This window comes from Delphinapterus leucas, chromosome 21 (genome assembly GCF_059928025.1).
Source record: "Delphinapterus leucas isolate spDelLeu-1000000601 "Yukka" chromosome 21, BTC_Dleu_Yukka2, whole genome shotgun sequence".
NCBI classification, from domain to species: Eukaryota; Metazoa; Chordata; class Mammalia; order Artiodactyla; family Monodontidae; genus Delphinapterus; species Delphinapterus leucas.
The window spans coordinates 12,145,859-12,161,700 of NC_143149.1; the positions used below are offsets into that span (position 1 = coordinate 12,145,859).

The following is a 15,842-nucleotide window of genomic DNA, read 5'->3' on the forward strand; positions in this document are numbered from 1 at the left end:
ATATCCTGTGATAAACCATAATGGAAAAGAATATGAAAAAGAATGTATATATATGTATAACTGAATCACTGTGTTGTACAGCAGAAATCAACACAACATTGTAAATGAACTATATGTCAATAAAATAAATTAAAAAAATAATAAAACTAACATCATGTAAGGAAGTCACTAGGCTCTTTTGTAATTATTTTTGAATCAACATGCCACTCTCCAAAGATTACGTTAGATAGGCTATTAGTCCAACCCTGTATTACAACTGCACTTTTTGTTATGCATAAAGGAGTAACAAATAGTTTCTGTAGATATAATTTAAATATCATGGTCCCTAAACTTTAATTCTGTTGTACCACCACCGTTAATGGCTGAAGTAATCATTCCTTTCTCTGTTTCTTCTATTTTCCCATAACAGTAAGCTTTTTAGCCTCTAATACTTTCCATAGAAATTGTTCCCCATATCTTTTATATCTTTGTTTTTTTAATCTAATTCTAGTACTTACTTTCAGCAGGTAACAGAAGAAAGTATTTCTACTGTCACTTTCAGGCATTTCTTCAAAGTCGTCTCCCTGAAGATGTCATTTCTGTGACCAAAGGGTATTATGCTAAAGGATCTGGAATGTAAACCACAGTTAGAGCAAGCAAAAGATGCCACACCGTGGCTGCAGATAGATAATGAAGGACACAACCTATGTTTTCTCAAGCAGAAAACAATTGAGGGCAGTCTAGAAAACAAAAGAAAATGAGGTAAATTATTTGTTAAATATTTCTAAAATGTGGGTCTTTTATTTTATAGAACCAGCACATTTCAAATTACTTGTAGGGGCTTCGCTGGTGGCACAGTGGTCAAGAATCCGCCTGCCAATGCAGGGAACACAGGTTTGAGCCCTGATCTGGGAAGATCCCACATGCGGTGGAGCAACTAAGCCCGTGCACCACAACTACTGAGCCTGCGTTCTGAAGTCCACGAGCCACAGCTACTGAAGCCCGTGCGCCTAGAGCCCAAGCTCTGCAACAAGAGAAGCCACCGCAATGAGAAGCCCACGCACCGCAACGAAGAGTAGCCCCTGCTCGCCGCAACTAGAGAAAGCCTGCGCGGAGCAACGAAGACCCAATGCAGCCAAAAATAAATAAATTTATAAAATTACTTGTAGCAAAATAAGGTTTTAACACAATTTTGCAGAAAGATATATTGAATAAAGCTAGATATACTGGTTTCCATAGATAAGAGTCAGAGAACTCCAATTTACGGAAATAAATTAGATAAACAATTTTTTAAAATTTACCCTCAGAAGCTAAATCAATATTCACCAAAGTGCTGGATTAAATTAACCTTGCCAAGAGCAATTAATGTAACAACAGCTCCAATAAAGCCTCATTAAGTAATCAATTAGAATCATTACAAGGAACAAAAGATTCAGCAAAAAGCTCCTGGCCAGTAGCATGAGTTTTATTTTTAAAAGGCCATTCTTATTTTAACTAGAGCTGAAGGCATAAGGCATTTGCCCTTGAAAATAAATGTCTAAAGGATACATGATTTGTAGTACTTTTGATTTTATGATTATTTTGGAAATTATTGTTCAGGAAATTCTGATTTTCCTTTAGAGGTAATTTTGTCAAATTTGCTGCAAGACTTCTCAGAAAAAGTAATTTTATAATATCCCAAGTTTTTGTTTTTTCTATGGGTACTTTTCTCCTTTCCAATGATTATCAGCTAAAATTAACTAATATTTGTTTTACTCTTAAATTTTTAAGTGTATACTTATTTCATGAATTGCTGTGTGACCCTGGACAAGTTACTTAACTTCTCTGGGTCCCCATATTATCATCTGTAAAAAAAAAAATTGGTCTAGAGGCGCGTTATAATAGGGATTCTCAACCTCTTCCCCATCCTTCCCTACAGACATGATGGTTATGATGAATTAACATCAGCAGCAGTGGCTCATCCAGCTACTCAGTGAGGCTGCCTGTTGCCTGCTCTCTCTTCCTTTGAGGGAAATCACTGAACTAAGATTAGTTTTAGCTATACAGAGTCTATGAGTCTATAGTGATCAGAAGATTAAAAATGACCATCTGAAGTTGTGCAACCTTGAGGTGAAGTTTTTTCTTTGCTTTTCTCTTTTTTAAAAAATAAATTTATTTATTTGGCTGCAGTGGGTCTTCGTTGCTGCGCGCGGGCTTTCTCTAGTTGCAGCGAGTGGGGGCTACTCTTCATTGTGCTGCGCGGGCTTCTCATTGTGGTGGCTTCTCTTGTTGTGGAGCACGGGCTCTAGGTGCGCGGGCTTCAGTAGTTGTGGCGTGCAGGCTCAGTAGCTGTGGCTCGCAGGCTCTAGAGTGCAGGCTCAGTAGTTGTGGCCCACGGGCTTAGTTGCTCCGCGGCATGTGGGATCTTCCCGGACCAGGGCTTGAACCCGTGTACCCTGCATTGGCAGGCAGATTCTTAACCACCGCGCCATCAGGGAAGCCCCTTCTTTGCTTTTCCTTCATCCAACCTCTATTTATTCAGCACTGTGCAGGGCTCTGATACAACAGACACAGTTCTTGAATAAAATTATCTTTTTGAGGTTCTTAGTAAAAAAAGAAACACAAATAATTTAAAGAGGATGAAGTCTATGCTAACATGGCTTTCAACACCTTCCCTCTTTACCACCCTTCTCTGTCTCTCTGATGAAATTAATAGGAAAATCTCAACAAGTTAAGAGTAGCATATGACAGGCATTGTACCAAGCTTTAATCTCAAACTTGCAAAGGTAAGAGGTCAAAGCTTCAGTTTACATGTTTTGGCTACTCCAAGATTCTAGGCTATTGTTGGGTTTATTGATTATCTACAAAAACATTTTAAGGTAAGGTAGCTCACTAAGATAAAGGGGTATCGACAAGGACAGAATGTGCTGGCATCTCTTTTATCACACTTATGGATCAAGCTATTACATTATTTGTACAGGATAAACTATTTACACCTACAATATCAACCATTTAATTTTAGACAGATTTATTGTTTCACCAGCAAAATTAGACTAGAATTTCAATTTTGAACATTAGTATAAATCTCTCTTCCCTAAATTTTAAACCCTTTCCCCTGCTTTTAGGAAACATAATTGCATAATTCAAACTCCTTTAATACTGTGACCTAGTTCCTCCTCTTGATGTTATAAACGGCTCATGTAACTATGGTAACCATCCAGGGAAAATTGAATGTTTTTCTGGTCAGCAATATGCAAAGTATACCATACGTGTTATTTTTCTCTCTGGGATAACCAAAGTGGATAATACGTGTTTGCTCTTCTTCTTGGTTATGGGAATGACATTTTATCATACTGAAAATTCTATGACTATAGACCCAGTCATTCACAGTACCTTGATTAAAAGGTTTAGGATCCTCTTTTGCTGTCAGTGATCATTCTAATTGCTGCACAGTACTATAACCCATAGTATGATTGATTGTATACACCCATTTGCGCTGCCTACCTCATAAACTAAATGTACAGGCTAACAGTACTCATATTAGCAATATTCCATCTCGAGAATCTGGTATTTTCTTAACTTTGTCCTTTAGTCCTAGACAAAGTGTTTCCTTAAAACAAAAAACTAAATGGAATCATCTTGGGAGTATACTTAGATACCGAGAAGACCTAGTTCCAGTCTTTAGTGATTTCATATGTCTTCTTTTTTGCTTTATTTTTTTCTACAATTAAGGTGTACTACTTATGCAATAAAGCAATCAAAAATGCTTTAAAACTGAGCTCAGTGGAGATGTAGACTGTTAGTATTTGTGGTTATTGTTGTCGCCTATTGTACTAATGAATTGATTTAAAGTTTCAGGTTTTTTCAGTACAATTTAAAATGCTTGGACCTTCTAGAACAAATTACACTCTAAAGCAAATGTCTAGATTTTTAAAGGATTTATTTATTTGCATTAGGTACAATTACATTTCTACAGTGGGCTATCAATTGGTGACCTTTCAATATGAGGATTTTGTTTCAAGTGATTTTCTTGAATTTCCCTACATTTTGAACAGTGCTTTTTAACAATCCAAATATCTTCCTTAGAAAAAACATTGCTATCTGCTTCCCTGAATTAAATAGGGAATTATCTGCCTTTTACTAGTTTAGAAAAGACCTCATTAACCAAATGCAGTGTGGAATTTGTTTAGATCCTGTTGAACAAACCAAGTGTAAAATAATATTAATGAGACAATAGGGAAATTTCAATTGTCTGGATATTAAATGACAGTAAGATAATTTTTGGATGGGATAATGGTATTGTGGATGTTTTTAAAAAGTTCTCTCTTATCCGTTCATATTTAAAGTACAGAGAAAATGATAATAATCCATCAAGGATAAGGGAGTGAAATATTAAGGACCATATATTGATAAATGTTCAAGCTGGGTGAATGGTATATTAGGATTTATTGTACTATTACCTCTACTTTTGTGTGTGCTTGAAATTTTCCATAATAAAGTTTTAAAAAATATTAAAAAGAAAAAAAGGACTTCATATTTAATTGTCCTGACTCAAGCAGTAGCTGAATCTTCTCAGGAGGTATCTCTAGGAAACCTTCAGAACTACTTGCTAGTTTGTTTTCCATCAGAGTTTGAAGTGGTCCCCCCTCCCTTTACAGTATAAATAAGGGCCTACCAGAGATCTCTTAAACATTTCTACCAGGGATGTCTCACAGTAACTGATTTAGAAATTAAAGTTAACCTCAGATAGCTCTACTAATTTGGGGGTGTAGGTTACTTATCTTTTTTAGGGTTACTTCAGAAAATATACTTAAGAGCAAATAAGATGCCTTTTTGCTTTATTCATACAATTAAACGTCACCAATTAACTTCTATATTGTGGAGAATTGGGGACTTTTAAATATTGCATTTAGCAGGGTACAGAAACCCAATTTCAAAAGGCCCCAAATTTCCAGTTAAGTGATTCCTAAAAAGAAAAGGACATGATAAATAACCAAAGTCAAAGGGCTGAGTTTGGGGAGTACAGTGATTTTTTTTTTTTTACTCTCTTCACACAATCTGCCTTCACAAGTACCGCAGGAGTAAGTCTTTGATTAACTTTTATAAAGTAATATAGCAATAAAAGCACATGTCTGACAATTCATATACACACATAGATTACCATATGAGAGTGTTCTTTATAGGTTTAGATCAACACAAGCTGCAAAATCATTATTTAGACTTTTTGCTTCCTTTCAGCCTGTTCAACAGAATTATGAAAGGTCAAAATAATGCTCTAAAAGGTCTTCATTTCCATACTCATCCTTCCTTCTTCATCCGGTTCATGGTTCCTGGAAGGAGTGCTCTACGTATTATAAATCATTGCGTTTTCTCACTTCTAGTTTCTAACCATGTGTTATATCTGCCTGCAGATCACTTCTCAGGCTGAATAAAATCCATATGTGCGTTCTGTGTCTAATCTGAATCAGTAAATAATAAGGCATCTTGCATTATTTTAGGCCTTCAATAAAAACTAGCTGATTTAAATCTATGAGTAAACAAAAATAGTAGGGTTTAAGTAAAATGTGATTAAAATTCAATTCTTAACAGTGACTTTTTTGACAAGACCTGGCTGCTTAATCTGATTTAAAGAATGACAAGAAAATCCCTAGACGGTTCTCAGAAATACAAGACACTGGACTGCCTGGGTTGACTTAATAATATTCAAGTGGTCAAAACCTCCAAGTGTCACAGGATAATAATACAAGACAATCTTTGAGTCCTGAGCAATATTATCTTGTTCCCAAGACTCAAATTTCCAATAGTGCTTTGTTTCGGTTTGAAATTTAAAATATCCTCTAGATCAAGGTCTAGATTTCTCTTTCCCTGTCAGTGGTTACGTACTATTAACAGCTGTTTCAAAACTGCCCTAAATAGGTTATCATACAGGTGCCCCACCGCTGCAAACCAATTGGATATAAGAAGAAATCCCAATTTATCGCCCCCTCACGTTTTCTTTTTAACTCAAATGTACTACTCACAATAGTGCTTGTTTACATAGGCATTCCGTTAAAATTCTCCGCGTATTCGTTCTCTTTACACCCATTTCTTTGAAAAATACACGCTGTTATATACACTGAGTCCATCTGGAATTAAAATCAACTCCTCTGCTTGGCATTTCATTTAACCCCAGATAGGAATTAAACCCTGTCGGCCGGTCACGTAGATGAGGACGTGGGCCTGATTTCGGATTAGGTCTGTCCTCGCGTCTCCATCACCCCTGGACCCCGGCCCCCAGTGGTTTTCAGTCTTACGTAGATGTTAAGGTGGTGGTGCCCCTCACGCCGCCAGGAAGCCCTTGCCTACGTTTTATGTTTAAACGTTCTGATCCCCAGGGGGAAAACTTTTTTTTTTTTTTTTTAAAGGTTGTCTGTCGGACAAACAGGTATGGGGCAGAGTGAGCCTAAACTAAACGCGATTCCTCAGGAGCCCTAGGGTGGACAAAACCTGCACGTCCTGGTGCGGCGGAAGACCCCCGCGTCTGCGGAAGGGCGAGAGCTCGCAGAAGCCAGGAGGGAGATTCAAAAAGCGGACGGACTAAGGGAGAAAGAAACGCAGGGGGCCGCGAGGGCACCGCCTACCTCGGCGATCAGCCCCGGTGCTCCGGGAGCCCGAAGGCCGCGGCTGGAGGAAGACACAGCCAGAGGGCGGTGCCGGCCCGGCGGGCACACAGCCGCCGCGCATGCCCGGAGCCGCGCTCGCCTCACGCCCGCCGCGTAGTCCCCGCAGGACTCCCTCCGGGTCGCTGCGTAAGGTGGCCGCCTGCTGCTCCTTTTAAGGCTCGCGACGGGCCGCGCTACATCCATCTGATGGGGAAGAAGTCGGTAACAACGGGCCGAGGGAGCTGGGCCAAGCCTCCCCCTCCCTGTGGGAAGGACGGAAGGAAGGGGTCAGCCACCTGCCCTCTCAAGTCCCATTCAGACATTGAGCAAAGAGGCGGACCCGACAGTGCTTCCCCTTTAAGAGGGGGCGGGGCGCAGCCTACAGTTTGGCCGCTCTCCGCACCCTACCCCCGGGCCAAGAGTTGACAGACCAATCGCCCGGGTGGCGGAGGGAAGGCGGGAGAATGCGAACCCTTCGGCTGGGCGGTAGGGGCGGGCCCCCGGCCTTATTAGGAGGGAGTCCTGCGCAGGCGCAGAGGCGGCCGCAGCCTGAGGGGCGGGGGCGGTCCAGTGAGAGACTCTCCGTCAGGCACTGAGGGTGATTGGGAGGAAAGAGGCCAGCGAGAGGCTTGTCATGGGGATCCGAGGTACGAGACGGCATTGGTAGCATCTGGTGACTCCGAGGGGGACAGGAAGTGTCAACGCCCGGGACCCCGGCGCCAGCTCCGCTGGGGGGATCCCCGCTGCTCTAGTCCTGAGGAGGGAGGGGGAAAAGGAGGGAGCCCCGATCTCGCCCCGCCCCTGGGCTTGTTACCGCGGGGGCGGGGAGTGAGGGCTTCTTTTGCGGGGAGTAGAGATCGGGGGACTCGGCTGTGCCCTCTCGAGCGGCTGCCGGTGTCCCCGCGGCGCCGGGCTGACGAGCAGAGGAGCCGCGGCGGCCGTGGCTGTTGCATGTGTGGCTGCTGGATGCGGAGGCGGCGGCGGCGGCGGCGGCGAGGAGCAGCAGCGGCGGCAGGATGTTAGGGCAGCAGCAACAGCAACTCTACTCGTCGGCCGCGCTCCTGACCGGGGAGCGGAGCCGGCTCCTCACCTGCTATGTGCAGGACTACCTCGAGTGCGTGGAGTCGTTGCCCCACGACATGCAGAGGAACGTGTCCGTGCTGCGAGAGCTGGACAACAAATATCAAGGTAGGGGCCGCGGGGCTGCCGGTAAGGTCCTCCCCCACTCGGGTCCGCTGGCCGCCGGGCACGGTCGCTCGGAGCCTGCCCGGGGAAGTGCCACTTTCCATTTCTCCTGTGACAGTCTTCCCGACTGCACAGAGGGTGTCTGGTGTGTGGGACGGGGGAACGGGACTGGAGACCGGGTTCGCGGCCCTCCCTTCCCCCGCTGCGGTCGGCGAGGACTTCTCGGGGGTCTCAAGGGTGAGGGTGGTGGCCGCTTGTCAGCCCCCTCTGCAGACCCAGCGGCTGCAGCTGGTGTGGAGAGGAATCAGCCATTTTAAGAAGCATTTGTTCCGGCCCTCGCCTGCCCGGTGCCGCAGACCCTCCTGCCCCGGCCGGGGAGCGTGCAGCCGGGCGGGGACTGTGGGGAGTGAGCGGCCGGCCGCGGCCGGACTCCCGCTGGCCTCCGGGGCCTGGCTTTCCCCACCCCCCTCTCGGGCTCCCACCCCCTGAGAGCAGATGCATTGGAACGTGCAGGGGGGAGGGGGCGCGAGAGGGCTGCGAAGGCGGCCTCCGGGGAGGTCCCTCCCTCGGCTCTCCGGCTCCCGGCTTGGGAATAGAGGAGGCTTTCCCTCTCCCACCCCAGGGAAAGTTCCGGGCCACAGCCTTTCACAGCTCTTTCAGCCAAATGGTTAAAAGGCTAGGGGTCCCCGCGGGGGAAGGGAGAGGGGTGTGTGTGGCGGGGTGGACCCCCCGCCCGCGCTGGGGGCGGGGCCTGCGGTCGTGACGAAGGACATGGGCGGGGCGCGGACGCGCGCGCTGCCTCCCGTCTGGAAAATGGCTGGTTGCAGGAAGGCTTGGGCGACACTGGCTATTCGGGAGGGGACCGTGCGGGACATTAGCTCGTCGTGAGCGGAGTCAGTGTTGGGATTTGGGACATGTTTGTTTGATTTTTCGACTTTTTCCCAATCACTCAATCACGACAAAGACACAGCTACTGTGATCGTCGCTGGCCCCTGCACCGCGTAGGTTCCGGGCCTTGCGTCACTTCCGGGCCCCTGGAGGATGTGGGTTAGTTGACTGGGCAACCGCCTGGCGTCTCTTAACCCCTGGGTCCCTACTTCGCCAAGTTTAAGTACGGAGGCAAAAGCCACCCTTTGTGGTCAGACCCAAGGAGCTAGGGTTGATTCCCTGGAATAAGCTTTTTTACAGAGAGTACATTTACTATTTACCATTGGTGGCCCTTTCGCCTGTAACTACAAGGGGAGGAGTTTAAATGGGGAGCCGTTTGGTTTAATAACCCTGAATCAAGGAACAGACCTTAGACATAATGTGGAATCAGCCATACGGACTTTAAAAAGATAACTTCTTGGACCCATTCTCTGTTTTTCGACACGTCGCTAGTTTTATGATTTAGTGTCTACGGAACGCATTTCTGGGGTGATATTTTCGGGCCTGTAGCCTGATAGAACATTTAAGTGTCTGTTTTTTCACCTATAATTTATTTCTGTCTTTTGAACCCATATGACTGACAGGACTGATCTCTGTTGGGGGGAAGCGAATTAATACGATCACTTACTGTGTGTCAATTGCTGCACCACGTCCAGAACATTATCTCATTTAATCTTCACAACTCAATGCAGTAAAAATTCATTTTGCAGACAAATTAAAATTTACAGAGTTTAAGTAACTTGTCCAATTAAGTGGGGAATGTCTGACGCCACAGCCTGGCTGCTGCAGGTGCACACGCTCACTTTTAAATTATTTAAATCTTTTTTTGTTTTTTTAAATAAAAGCTCTCCAAAGGTATTTTCTATAAACATGGAGCACATACCTGAATTGTAACCTTAAAATATTATATATTGTACATGTGTGCTTAAAAATTGTATGTTGAACATTTTTAGTTTTTCAAATAATCATAACTCTGAAGTTTGTAAAGCTTGCAGGCTTTTACATTTCTTTAAAGACATGTTTGCCTTCACGAAAGTTGAGCTATTTTTTTTCATTTGAATTGGGGGGGGCAATTTGTTCCAGGGAAATCTGCCATCTTGACCATCTAAAGTTGACAGGAGTAGCTTTGGTAACATGAGAAACAGTATTAGGCCTTGAAAGATCGAGAGATTTAAAAAAATTTTAGCCCCATTAAAATTGTAGATCTTTTGAAGAGTAATACAAAAACAGTGATCTAGTTTTTACTCTGCACATGCTTACTAAGCTCAACTTTCAGTTTTCTATTAGCTTTATATACTTGTGTGTTCTTGGTTTTTCATGTTTTTTGTTTCTTTGCTAGTTCTTAAGTATTTCCTGGTTTTAGATTTAATACCTACAGCAAAATTCGATGTTATAAATTATATAGGTAGTCAAAGAAATTTCTCTCCTACCTATTTGAGACACTTTCAGAAGTTACTGAAGAACCTCAAAAGTAGCCTTAAAAACATAGAGAAATGAAGAAAACAATTTCACAATTGAATGAAGTATTTATTATGGGGTATGGTTATTAGAGAACCTCAATTTTTGTTCCAGTATTCTTATTCCAGTATTTCTCGTTCATAGTTCAAAGGTAAATAACCTTTGAACTAAAATTTCGTACTTAATTTTAAGTGCCTTCCATGCAGCTGAGTAGAAAGTGCTTAAAGAGCAGAGCCAGACTGACAGATAATGGCAGAGTTCAAAGTCTGGGGTTGATACCTGTTGAGCTTAATTTTCTTCACATATAAAAGTGGTGGCTTCCTCATGGGATTGCTGTGGGGATTACTGAGAAAGTCACATGGAAGAGGCTCAGTAAGTGTTATTTCACCGGGTAATTAAGGTGTCTTAAAAATGTGAATTTTTACTTCATGTATAATATCAATGTGCTGCTATTAAATAATATATTTAGCTTCTAATTCCTGATTATTCGATACAGAGTGTTTGGAATAAGTTTTGCTTTTATTTATTTATTTTATTATTATTTATTTAATTAATTAATTAATTAATTTATGGCTGTGTTGGGTCTTTGTTTCTGTGCGAGGTTTTTCTCTAGTTGTGGCAAGCGGGGGCCACTCACTATCGCGGCCTCCCTTGTTGCGGAGCACAGGCTCCAGACGCGCAGGCTCAGTAGTTGTGGCTCACGGGCCCAGTTGCTCCGCGGCATGTGGGATCTTCCCAGACCAGGGCACGAACCCGCGTCCCTTGCATTGGCAGGCAGACTCCCAACCACTGCACCACCAGGGAAGCCCTGTTTTTATTTTTTAAACCTCACATTTTGTGTGTTTGAGGGGAAAATATATAATCTCCTTATTTTTCCTGGAGGAAAATTGGGTTCTTAAGAAATCCACTTACATACCTAGCTGGGGAAATGGGCTAGATGTGAACATTGTTTAAAAATATGCTCTGCAGGTATGAGTACCCTCAAATGTGTGGGAGCACATTGTCATGAATCCCGGGTTAAACAGTTGTCCGTCAAGTGTGAGTACCTACACTCTCCAGGGCGGCGGGAGTTCACAAGTTGTGTTGAATACTTGCTCTATGTTACCTTACTCACAGACACCCCCAGTGTATGTATTTGATCGTCTGACATTTCTGTTGTCGTTAGAGCAGTGATATTAGAAGATAGAACAGTGATATGGCATCGAGTGTGATAAATTCCAGTTAATTTTTGTTTCTTCACCTTTACTAAGACAGAACTCTTTCAGATAGCATTGTATCTCATAAGGATGAGAAACAGAACAGATTTGAATAAGACATCTATGTAAATTTTGGTGACATCTGGAACTATATTTTCAGATATTTGTATACCTTCTAATGACTCGGCCATTTTTAATTGATGTAAGTGGGTCCTCATGCTATACAATATCGAAATCAGCAGTTCAAAAGGCTGAGAACCAACGGCTGAGTTATCTACAAAAGCACAGTGATCCAATGCCAACTTTACTATAATTTTGTTAGTAGCTTAGTCAGTTGATGCCAGAGCCTGAACCTAAACCTGCTCCGGAAATAGTTTGATTTTCAGACTCTCCCATGTGAGGAAATAAAAGAGCCATTCAGGCTAATATGATGGGAAGCTAAGAGTTACTTGTGTCTGCTTTGTTAAGAACGTCCAGAGGATGATATGAAAGTCAAGGTATAGCGTCTCTCTAGAGTTCTGTGGCAAGTCATCGATTGAACCATAAACCCTGTAAACACAGTTGGACAGTAATCTAGAGTAGTCCTGGAACCTTTTTAAGTTTTACGGCTGGAGTCCAGCCTGGAAATTTTATATACAGGGTAGTTTTGAGGTTTACCTGAAGTATAGGTGATATGGCACTGGGTGAACTCTAAAGTGGCACAGAGTGTTTCTGCCCAAGTAAAGCCTTTTGATTAATAATTAGCCACACATCTCTTATCCTTTCTAATATAGATTAATGAGTATTAAGAGAGTTTTGTGTTCATTCTTTTTATTAGTTTATCTCTAAACGTACTTTCATGTTGGATAATATGTGGTCTTTGTAAGGGAAATGAAATGTTTCTCATGCATTCATACTATGGAGGAGTGTGGTCTTATGGTTTGAGTTCATTCTAACTGTGCCAATTCTGTGAAAAATAACTAACTTGAAAAATGTTATATGTGCTACCATATATTTTCTTTTCCTCTTTTAGAAACATTAAAGGAAATTGATGATGTCTATGAAAAATATAAGAAAGAAGATGATTCAAACCAGAAAAAACGCCTCCAGCAGCATCTCCAGAGAGCATTAATCAATAGTCAAGAATTGGGAGATGAAAAAATTCAGATTGTCACACAGATGCTCGAATTGGTGGAAAATCGGGCAAGGCAAATGGAGCTACATTCACAGTGTTTTCAAGATCCTGCTGAAAGTGAGCGAGCCTCAGATAAAGCAAAGATGGATTCCAGCCAACCAGAACGATCTTCGAGAAGACCCCGCCGACAGCGAACCAGTGAAAGCCGTGATCTGTGTCACATGACGAATGGGATTGAAGACTGTGATGATCAGCCACCTAAAGAAAAGAAATCCAAGTCAGCCAAGAAAAAGAAACGTTCCAAGGCCAAGCAGGAGAGGGAAGCTTCGCCTGTTGAGTTTGCAATAGATCCCAACGAACCTACATATTGTTTATGTAACCAAGTGTCTTATGGGGAAATGATCGGATGTGACAATGAACAGTGTCCAATTGAATGGTTTCACTTTTCATGTGTTTCACTTACCTATAAACCAAAGGGGAAATGGTATTGCCCAAAGTGCAGGGGAGATAATGAGAAAACGATGGACAAAAGTACTGAAAAGACAAAGAAGGAGAGAAGATCGAGGTAGTAAAGGCCATCTGCATTTTAAAGGGTTATTTGTCTTTTATATAATTCTTTCAGAATTTACTTTCAGAAAATGTTTTAGGGTAAATGCATAAGACTATGCAATAATTTTTAATCATTAGTATTAATGGTGTATTAAAAGTTGTTGTACTTTGTCTGTGACCTTAATTTTCTGCACTGAATTACCAAATATTTTAAGCCAGGTAATCTTCAGATCACCTGATGAAAGGAGCAGGGAGTAGGGAAGGGTGGTGTGAACATAATAACTTCACAAACCATGCCTATTTCCTTTTCACTGAAAATGCAATGCTAATTTTGGGGTAAACACCAAAGTTTTGCTAGCATTTTAGTCTATGTGCTTAAAAAAATTTAGATATAGTTGGAGTTCTCTGTAAGCATTCAGATTATCTTGGATAATTTAAAATATGAACACTATACCATTCAGAGCTTCTCTCTTCCTGGCCCCATTTATACATACACTTGGTCATCTCTAGTCTTCCAAGAATTTAAGGAACTAGAGATAAGAATAATTTGGGATTCCATGTGGAATAATGTGCTCTTATTAGAGTATTTGCTGCTCTATTTTCCATAGTAGCATTTTGATACACTGTCAGTAGCCCATTTATAAATACCTTGCTGCTGCTTCATAGCTGCATTCAGTCTAGTGCTTAATAAGGGAGTTGTTTTGTTTTAATTGGGACAGGTAGGGACGGTTAGGATACCAAAAATGCTGCCATTGGCTTATATTGGCAAAATTTGGGTTATGCAGTATCATGGTTCAAGGTTGAGCAATTTTAAAAAGACATTTAATAATATTTTTCATGTTGACCCATGGCTGGGATGCCTAGCCACAGGCCTATCAGCGGGAAAATGGCACATACTAGTCTTTAAATATTGCCTTTATGTCAGACAGTAGTTGAAATAGTTTTGCTAGTAGCTATAGGTCATTTCTGTCCCAATCAGAAATTACATATTATTTTAAGTAATAGTGTATTTACTTTCTTAACTTTCTGGTATTGGTGCTGTTTGGTGTCTTCACGTTTAATGAACTAATTTCATTATAACAATGCAATTAGTAATGTATTTGTAAATTGAATTTTCCAAGATTCTAAAATTGAATTTTCCAAGATTCTGATATTTTAAGGGTAAACATCTTGATGGATATATGTCCGTATATTTGGAGAATTTTTTGGTTTTTCAGGGGTGGGGGGCAGTGGATTGACTAGTCCTTAAAATCTATGTGTAACATACTTTTTATTCCTCATTTCTTCCTAATCTGATGATCTTGATCCTTTTTGACTAACATGTGAAAAATCCTGTTTGCTTGTTTGGAAAAAGAAAAAAAAAAGTGTGTTTTTCTCTTCTGGCTCTCCTGTGTGACTTTTAGGCATATCATTTCACCTCATCCGGGTGTCAGGCCACTCATCTGTAGTATGCAGTTGGCTTAAATATCTCCAAGTTTCTTTTGAAGTCTACAGTATTTGCACTGTAGTGAGGATTTTAATAATCAAAGGACTTGTTTTTCTCTTTCATTAATTTTGTCCTTCATTCTGTGGTGTGAAGACAGTTTAAAGGTGAGCTTAGAGACGGGTAGATGCACAGTATTTTATTAGCTTCTGTCCTAAGGATATTTTGATTGATGACTGGAGTTGATTATATTGAGCAAGAAATACTGAGTTGTGAAGAAATCCTTTTCTCTCTTGAGAATATAGCATTCTGTCTTAGTGATTATATCCTTGTTACCAGGATAGAAGAAATCCTTTTCTCTCTTGAGAATATAGCATTCTGTCTTAGTGATTATATCCTTGTTACCAGGATAGAGCTGTTCACCTGACACCATTAGAAATATCAGTATGTGCAAAGCCCCCCTAAGCTTCCAAATGTGACTCACATACAGGTCAACACTTTCATACATAAATTTGCATCAGCATATGGGGAAAAAATGAACCTACAAATAGAAGTCCCAAAATTTGGATTAGGCTTGACAGGAAAACAAGCATGGAAAGTCCTGGAAGATGTGTTCTCTTTGAGAATGACTGATATATTTTTTTTTATAAATTTATTTATTTATTTATTTTTGGGTGTGTTGGGTCTTCGTTTCTGTGCGAGGGCTTTCTCCAGTTGGAGTAAGCGAGGGCTACTCTTCATCGTGGTGCGCAGGCCTCTCACTGTCGCGGCCTCTCTTGTTGCGGAGCACAGGCTCCAGATGTGCAGTCTCAGTAGTTGTGGCTCACGGGCCTAGTTGCTCCGTGGCACGTGGGATCTTCCTAGACCAGGGCCCGAACCTGTGTCCCCTGCATCGGCAGGCAGATTCTCAACCACTGCGCCACCAGGGAAGCCCTCTTTTTTTAAGTATAATAGATTTCATATACTATTTCATACCGTGCTTACCAACTCATACTATATACCAGTGCTTCCCAAACTGGTCTCACGTTGGAATTACCTCAGGAGCTTTAAAAAATACTGATACTTGTGTCCCACCCAGCAGTTGTGACCTAGTTCATTTGGAATGTAGTTTTAATATTAGAATTTTTAAAAGATTCCTAGGTGATTGTAATGTACAGAAAAGTTACAGAACCACTGCCATATTATGAAAATTTGAACTTATTGAAAACCACTAGTGGATTCTCTACATCCAGGTTTGTGTGACTGAAGCCTATATAAGTGTGGATACGTACATGAGAGTTTGTCCCCTGTCCCCAGAAGTTCCACCAAGAATACTTGAGGACTCAGTACTTGAGTGCTTCTTGTGTGCTAGGCACCGTTCTAAGTAGCGATGGTTTAAAAACAGGAAACAG

At 41.9% G+C, this 15,842-nt stretch overlaps 1 protein-coding gene and 1 pseudogene across 2 annotated transcripts in view; one reads left to right on the top strand and one right to left on the bottom strand.

Moving 5' to 3' along the window:
• Positions 1-8,228, bottom strand: part of LOC111173386 (uncharacterized) — a 33,585-nt pseudogene extending 25,357 nt beyond the window's left edge. The window contains exon 1 of the transcript XR_016391111.1: positions 498-8,228. The product of XR_016391111.1 is annotated as an uncharacterized LOC111173386 (transcript). The remainder of the gene's footprint in view (positions 1-497) is intronic.
• On the top strand, positions 7,113-14,790 carry ING2 (inhibitor of growth family member 2). Its single transcript, XM_022570916.3, has 2 exons — positions 7,113-7,787; positions 12,378-14,790. Exons 1-2 carry the CDS (start codon positions 7,616-7,618, stop codon positions 13,046-13,048), a joined length of 843 nt encoding a protein of 280 aa, XP_022426624.1. The 5' UTR covers positions 7,113-7,615; the 3' UTR covers positions 13,049-14,790.
• The last annotated feature ends 1,052 nt before the right edge of the window (positions 14,791-15,842 follow it).